General features: G+C 48.8%; 1 protein-coding gene across 1 annotated transcript in view; it reads right to left on the bottom strand.

Annotated features, from left to right (window-relative positions):
• Window positions 1–8509, bottom strand: part of CTIF (CBP80/20-dependent translation initiation factor) — a 118069-nt gene that overhangs the window by 30622 nt on the left and 78938 nt on the right. The window contains exon 7 of the mRNA XM_009996563.1: window positions 261–702. Within this exon, the coding sequence (XP_009994865.1) occupies window positions 261–702 (442 nt within the window). The remainder of the gene's footprint in view (window positions 1–260; window positions 703–8509) is intronic.

Below are 8509 nucleotides of genomic sequence, written 5' to 3'. Positions count from 1 at the left end.
GTTGGATGGTGCTTGGAGCAGCCTGGTCTGGCGGGAGGTGTCCCTGCCCATGGCAGGGGGTTGGATCCAGATGATCTTTCAAGTCCCTTCTAACCCAAACCAGTCTGTGGTTCTATGACGTGTTGACACAGGGAGACTAAGATAGGTCATGTGAATTCATGGAAAGGTCCCTTGAGCCCAGCCCACCCTTTGTATGGAGAATGGCCAATAGCCAGACTCCTGGAAAAAGGGAAACTCAGAGTTCCATTAAGAAATAATACCTTTTCTTTTAGTCTCCTCCTCAGCCTGTCTTTGGAAGACTGAAGCAAATTGATCTTGGGTCTTTCCCCAATGCGCTCGTGAATACTGTCCTTCCTCTTGGCCTCTGACTCCTGGAGGTACTGCTGAGACTGCTTCTCCACAGCCTCTGGACCTCGCTGTGTCTCCACGGGAACGTGCTCCGTGCAGACAGAGGTGTCCTCAGTTTTCAAATTCTCAGTCTCTTTGGCATTTCTGTGCGTTTCTTTGTCGTTGGGCGAGTGTTTCTGGTTGTGGTGCCATCTCCGGTTCTGGCTGTAGCCGTGGTGGCCCGTCCTGCCTGAGGAGTGAGGGGCCTGACCTCCTTGGTAGAGTTTCTGGTGGTCCCTGTTGTGTTTGGTGCCACCTTGCTGATGTTCTGTGTGTTGCTGAGGTTTGTTCCCACTGGGAAGTCTCTGCTGTCTCCTGGAAAGTCAAAGGAAGTCGTTAGTAAATCCTTTTCATGTTTGGTCAACACATCTCCTATCCCACCCTGATCCTTGGTCAGTGGGCTCCGTGGGTCTCCCTCTCACAAAAAGGGAGGCAATTTCTAGGCACTGAAGACAATCTAGTACCACCTCTTGCCTCAAAATCTCTTCCAAAAACACAGGGAAGTTTTCATGAACAGTGAGACCACACGTCTTTGGTTCCCAGGAAAACCTCTCCCAGGTGTCTGTTTTTCCTGTGTTCCTTTCACACTATCTCTCCAGGGATGGTGACTCCACCACCTCCCTGGGCAGCCTGGTCCAGTGCCTGACCACTCTTCCATTAAAGAAATTCTTCCTAATATCCAATCTAACCCTTCCCTGGAGAAACTTCAGGCCATTTCCTCTGGTCCTGTCATTATTCTAGGAGAAGAGGCAAACCCCCACCTCCCCACAACCTCCTTTCAGGTAGCTGTGGAGGGCAATGAGGTCTCCCCTCAACCTCCTCCAAATGAAACAATCCCAGTTACCTCAGCCCCTCCTCATAGAACTTGTTCTCTAGACCCTTCACCAGCTTGCTTGCTCTTCTCTGGAAATGTTCCAGCCCCTCATTGTCCTTCTTGGGGCCCAGAACTGACCCCAGCAAACACTCAGCTCCTTACAAGGCTCCTGGGAGCAGGGACATCTCCCCACCTTCAAAGCCCAAAACAGGGCAACCACAGTGAGCTCTGAGATGACCACACCAATCTGCATCCACCATAATCCCCCTGCTCAGCCTCATCCCTCACCCCCGTCTCCATCTGGATAAACACCAGTGTTTATTTTAAACCCATCACACAGCAACTAACTGCATTTTCATCATCTGCACCGCTCGGCGAAGGGGCCATTCAAAAATCCATTTCAATGGTCAGCCAACCCTGCCTGCCAAAGCCATCTGCCCATCAAATGTGTATTCCTTGGCACATCCCAACAGTTCCAAACCTATTTTCCAAGGCCAACTGGCTCTTAGCTACAGAGAACCAGGGCAAATGTTTGGCCAACGCAGGACAAAGAGCCTTGTTCACGGTGGCAGCAGAAGGAATTTGTGTTGAGCCTTCAGCCACTGGATCTGGGTTGCCCAGGGAGGTTGTTGCTGCCCCATCCCTGGGGGTTTTTAAGGCCAGGTTGGAGGAGGTTTTATGCAACCTGGTCTAGTGGTTCCCTGCTCATGGCAGAGGGGGTGGAGCTTGATGGTCTTTAAGGTCCCTTCCAACCTTAATGATTCTACAATTCTGTGACCTCGTTTTCTGAGATATTCGACATTGGGGTTGGGTTGGTTGTTTTTTTTTTTTGTGTTGCAAGCTGAATGGCAGGGAATTATTAAAAAAACCCAAACAACAACCAAGAGATGGGGGAAGATTTCCTGTTTTGCAAGTATTTTATGAGGGCAGATTCTCCACATCAAGTTTTCCTGGTGTTTCTTTGTTTCCTCCCCGTCACACAATCACATAAACCACTTGGTAAAGAGCAAAGCTTCTGAAAAGGGGAATGTCAAAATAAAAGTTGGTTACCAGCTTTATCTAGCAGCCAGCCCTCACATGCTCAAGTGTGTGAGAGTTTTGCTGATATAATTCAGGGTTGGCTTCTCTGTGGTTTTGCTCTTCTCTCAAATGTCTGGTTTAACTCCTTAAGTGCCTATCCAGGGGTTTGGTTATAAGACAGACAGTGTTGAAGTTGTTAAATAGTGCCTAGAAATAACAAAAGCTGCAGCTTTAATTGAAGCAGAGTTAAAGGAAAATGCCTGGAAATGAGCTAGGAACAAAGGTCTGCTGTAAAGTCCTGTGAGAAATGTCCTAAAGACACAGTGATACTAGAAATCAAATTGCTTCTTTTGAAGGGATGTGAAAGAAAAAAATTAAAAGTTTAAGATTAAAAAAACACAACAACAAACCCAACAGTTAAGCCAATGTGAAATGTATAAGATTAAGTTTTGGGGGTTTTGCAATGAGACAGGGAGGGGACAGGCAGCTCTGTCTCCATCCAGAAGAGTTGAAAGGCAACATCCCCATGGAAAGGGGCATGGAAAGAGAAAATACAGTCCCTGCCCACAGGATGGGGAACACCAGAGTTAAAGAAGTTAGGGGGAAAAAACCCAATTAAATAAAAAAAGAAAGAATAGGCAAAGGAGGGAGAATGGCAAACAAGAAGCAATGTCCATGACTTGGCAGCAGGCAGGGGTCTAGAGGAGCATCCAGCTTCCAGGCAAAGACTTGTTGTCTGCTTTTATCTGCCCAACACCCCAGTGAAGAAGAAAAGCCAAGAAGAAATAGGACTCTCAGCAAAGAAGAGCCAAAAGAGGGAGAAGAGGGTCCAGATCTTAATGTGTTTTTTTTGACTGCACAGCAGTACTAAGGCAGGGAGGTTGGGCTGTTCCATTCTTGTTCTCAGGTTTTACCAAGGTGCTGGGGACATGGAGAGCCCCTGGAAGGGGCAAGATGGGGACCAGGGCACCCCACCTGTACCCAGTGTGGGTTGTGGTGATGGAAAGAACCTCCTGCTTGCTCGAGATGGTGGTTTGGGGGTGACCTGCCAAGCTTAGGGAACCATGGAGGAACCCAAAGGCACTTCCCAGCCCAGGGTTTGAGGCTTGTGATGCCAAAGGGCATCAGCTGATGCTTGAATCACACAGCAACATCTTTGAGAAAAGGAGGAATTCACCCCAGAAAAAATGCTGCAGCTACTGGGATTTGTCTCCCTCTGCTCATCCTTTGCTGTGAGGACATGGTGCCTTGTGGAGGACCCTACTTCACCCACCAGAATTATCTAGACAGGACAACGATCTCTTCCCTCTTGACTTCATTTAACATTAAATAACTGTTTTAACTTCAAAGGCCAGATTCTGGTTCAACTCCACCTGACTTCAATGGGACCAAGGATTTGGCCGTGGGTCAAGGTGGAAACTAGAGACATTCAGAGTCACAAAGAAACACCAGAAGTTCCAAAAGCTGAGAGGAGACAGGCAGGGTTGCCAAGCTGGAAATAAGATGGTATCACTTCTGCTGTTGTTTCTCCAACCACTTTTTATTTAATTGACCAAATGAGACACCTTTCAACAGAATTTAGATCTGACAAATGTCTGCTCTGCTCCAGGAGCCTACGTAAAGACATCCAAGGCTTCAGCTGTCCCAGTGATTATCAGCCTACATGTTATGAAAGATGGGATTCCTGCAAGTTTTTACTACGTTGTTTGCTCCCAAGGAAAAGGGCTGGAAGCACAAGGCTGTGGAAAATAACTCCAGACACATGGACAGCTGTGGTCTCAGCCACAGTTGCTCTGTCCCATCAGCTCTGCTCTTTCTCCCCTCGAGAGAGGTAAGTCCTCTGAGAGCTGCCCCCATTGTCTGGCATGTGAAGAGCTGGAGGACAACACGGGGTTATGCTCTCCTTGTGGTTCCACAGACATTTGGTGAGGCAATTCCTGCAAATGCCAAGAGGTCAGGAGCTACATTGCCAAAGGCACGTGAGATATTTACCCACCAGTGCAGAGCATCCCTTATGGCCAAACAGATGGAGATCTCACCTCTGGACTCAGGGACGAGGTGCTCTGGACATCCTGGCTCTCTCTTTTGAAGAACCTGCCTGGACATCACACCTTGACCCCATCTGTAGTAGTGTCCAGCTCTGGAGACCTCAGAACAGGAAAGACATGGAGCTGTTGGAGTGAGTTCAGGGGAGGCCACAAAAAATGATCACAGGCTGGAGTACCTCTGCTATGGAGACAGGCTGAGGGGGTTGCTCAGGCTGGAGAAGAAAAGGCTCCAGGGAGACCTTGTTGTGGCCTTTTCAATACTTCAAGGGGGCCTATAAGAAAGATGGGGCTCTGATCTAGTTGCAGATGTCCCTGATCACTGCAGGGGGTTGGGCTTAGGTGGCCTTGAAAAGTTCCTTCACCCAAACCATTCAGTGATCTTTTTTGTGGCTTCTTCTGGACTCACTCCAACAGGTCCCTGTCTCTCTTCCCCTGAACAAACACATTTCTCCAGGCCCAACCTTTCTGAACTAAGCATATTCCAGCCAGCCCAGCTGCCTCACCTTGTGTGATGCAGTTCCACAACTATCCAGACTGGCACCCCATAGCAGCTGCTGCTGGAGGGGTTTGGACAAGGTAGTGCTGCCGTGGTCAAAAATGCCCATCATTTCTTGCTTTGGGTGCCTAAGGGACATTGTGGTCCACACTGGAGGGCCTGAAGGATCCCAGTTAGGAGCTGGTGAGATTTTACAGTGTCTAAAACCAGTCCTGGAGGTCTAATTCTGTCCTGGAAGGTCAAGAGGAATATTGCTATGAATACAATGAGGAGAAAGGTCTGAATTTCTACTCTTAGAGGCCTGATTGCCCCCAGAAGTGTTCCTCACCAAGCCTGCCTCCATCAAAGGCACCCCGATGTGTAACAGCAACTCAGTGTTGCTTTGGACAGGGAATACCACGGTCATTTTTTATCCTCACGATGACTGAGAGTGGGAAACATTCTAATTGGACACAAGAGGTGAATTTTCACCATGAGGACAACCAAAGATCGGAACAGTCTCCCAAGGGAAGGGATGATTGCCCCACATTGGATGGTTTGAAGTCTCAGCTTGACAGGGTGCTAAGCCACCTCCCGTAAATTAGAGTAGTACCTAGAAAGGTTGGACCAGAGGATCCTTGAGGTCCCTTCCAACCTGGCATTCCATGATTCTATGAATAAGATTGACAAATCCACACAATTTAATCAAAAAACCTCAAAACCCCACAGAAAGCAACAGCCACCAGCTCCAAGGCTGAAGAACACAGGACTTCAGTGTGTTTTTCCTCTGGCTTTCTCTCTCAAACTGGTTTCACTTGGCTCCAGTTTCATTTTTGTTTGCATTTTTCTCAGATAAGAAGGGAACAAAATGTCATGTTCAATCCTAAAAGCAAAAATGAAATTATTTACACTTCTTTCATGTCTTTCTTCTACCCTGACGGATGGACACAGCATTTTGGAAGTGTAGAAAATCCACCTGTCAAAATGGTGGTGATCAGGATCTAAAATAATCTTTGAACAATTGAGATGTAACATGGGCTTCAGGTCTGACACAGACGCATCCTTGAAAACACACCATGAGCTCCAGAAGCCCAGCAGAGCCAACAAAAACAATGCTATGAGGGGAGGGATGTTTTTGATGAGGCTCCCAGCATCTGGCTGCTGGAAAGAAGAAAGCTGGGGAGGGACTTTTGACAAGGATATGGAGTGATAGGACAAGGGGGACTGGCTTTAAACTGGAAGAGGAGAGATTTGGATGAGCTATCAGGAAGAAATCCTTCACTGGGAAGGTGGTGAGACACTGGAACAAAGAAGAGACACTGCCCAGAGAAGCTGTGGCTGCCCCATCCCTGGCAGTGTTGAAGGGCAGGTTGGATGGGGCTTGGAGCAACCTGGGCTGGTGGGGGAAGGGCAGGTGGGATGGGGCTTGGAGCAACCTGGGCTGGTGGGAGGTGTCCCTGCCGGTGCAGGGGGTTGGATCTAGGTGATCTTTAAGGTCTCTTTTGTCCCAAACCAGTCTAGAATTCTGTGATAAAAGCATGATGAAACCTTCAGGTGAGCTGCCAACCTGGGCACAACTCCTCTTGTCACCACCTTGGTCTTGGGAAACAGCCACAGCTGCCAACCTGGTCACAGGACTCACATCTGCCTTTGTTTGCTGAAGACTACTTGATTTGGCTTTTGCAACATGACTAGACTCCCTATAAACCTACAGGGTAGAAGTGATTTTTACAGTGATGGTGGTGAGACCCTGGCCCAGGTTGCCCAGAGAGGTGGGAGATGCCCCATCCCTGGAGACATCCCAGCTCAGGTTGGACAGGGCTCTGAGTGACCTGATCCAGGTGCAGATGTCCCTGCTCACTGCAGGGGGTTGGACTGGGTGGTCTTGGAAGGTCCCTTCCCACCCAGTTTGATGGTCCTGTGATTGAAGGGCTTCACACAGAGACACCCAAGGTGCTCATGCAATAATGCATCCAAAAGATGGGCAGAGAACTGACACAAACCCCTGCTCCTCAAGGGTTGCAACTTCCACTATGGGACACAGCCTGATTTGGCCTTTCCAACCACAGAAACAAACCTGACTTCTCCCCATGCCTTCCTGCAGCATCCCTTCACACCACTGGTGTCCATTACTCCCACCAGCGTGATGGACACCCCATTCCCCTGACCACCAGATAAACACCCAAGCTGTGCTGCAGGAGCTGAACGCCCATGGCACAAAGTCCACCAGAAAGAGTTGAAGAGCAAACTTATCTACTGCTGATGTCCCACCAAAGTCCTCACATTCTGCAATGCTTGGCCTCACAGGATGCCTGTGTCAGCTCTTTTCTTCTAAGCTTCATGGAAATGAAGCTTCAGGAGGAATTTTAAGTAGTTGTTTTGCAACACCAGCTTGGGAAAGACATCCCAAGTACAGATGGCATGCGAGATAGCTCCAAAACAACTCTTTAAATGCTTTGCTGGATCACCCACAAATCATTTGGGATGACCAAATGGAGGCCCTTGTTGCACAGGGCGGGTAACCAGCTAGGAAGACACCCCCTGGACTTCAAGGCTGACTGCCCAGACTGGTGTAGAAATCACTGCAGTGATTTCATGTAGAAATTGCTTGGAAATGGTTCTTTTCATCAACGACATTACTTGGAATTATGGTTTTGGATTCTCAGCCATGATTGCAAAAATGCCAGGAAACCCACGGGGACATCCCAGTGACCAGGAACCAAATCCCGTTGAGTTGAAAGAGTTTCAAGCTGAAAAGACACAACCACAAAGTGGTTCTGTTGAGGAAAAACACAGGGATCCTGGGCTACAACGTGACTCCAATGAATTTGGATTCATCTTCTTGCTGCTTTGATACCTCAGACTCCAGGCTGCCTCCTTTAAAAATACACCCAGGCTCAGCAGTTATCCCGAAGATCTGATAATCCTGCAGGAGATAGAACCTTCAAACCCGTGCCAAGATGCACAGACACAGCCCAGCACCAGCCCTCCATGCTCCTGTCCCTCAAGAAACATCCTAAATAGTATGTATGAGCCCCCACCTGCTGCGTCTTTGTTCAGCTGTCTTCCTTTAGACCTCTGTGACTCTTTGACCTGCAGCAAGGAGACATCCTAGGTTTTTTCCATACACTATTTATACCAGGGCTTTCTAGTGAAAAAAGAAATGACTTTCCCATAGAAGCTAAGGCAAGATTTGACAGGATCTCCTAACAGCTGTCCAGACATATGAGATGACCCAAAGTCAATGGAAAGCAATTACTTCCGACATGGGGACCTGATAAAACACCAACCCAAGGAGCAGAGATGTTTTGGATTGATTTGTGTCAGAGGCCTTCATCAAACACACTAGAGAGACTCACTGAAGGGTTTGGGTTGAGAGGGACCTTAAAGACCATCTAGATCCACCTGCATGGGCAGGGACACCTCCCACCAGCCCAGGTTGCTCCAAGCCCCATCCAACCTGCCCTTCAACACTGCCAGGGATGAGGCAGCCACAGCTTCTCTGGGCAACCTGGGCCAGGCTCTCACCACCCTCACAGTGAAGATTTTATTCCTCATATCCAACCTGAATCTCCCCTCTTCCAGTTTTAATCCATTCCCCCTCATCCCATCCCTCCCTGCCCTTGTCCCAAGTCCCTCCCCAGCTTTCCTGGAGCCCGTTCAGGCACTGGAAGGTGCTCTCAGGTCTCCCTGGAGCCTTCTCTTCTCCAGGCTGAACACCCCAACTCTCCCAGCCTGGCTCCAGACCAGAGCTGCTCCAGCCCT

Source organism: Chaetura pelagica, unplaced genomic scaffold (assembly GCF_000747805.2).
Source record: "Chaetura pelagica isolate M959 unplaced genomic scaffold, ChaPel_1.0 scaffold370, whole genome shotgun sequence".
Taxonomy (NCBI): domain Eukaryota; kingdom Metazoa; phylum Chordata; class Aves; order Apodiformes; family Apodidae; genus Chaetura; species Chaetura pelagica.
The sequence above is the reverse complement of the archived record's forward strand: the minus strand, read 5'-3'. Positions and strand labels throughout refer to the sequence as shown.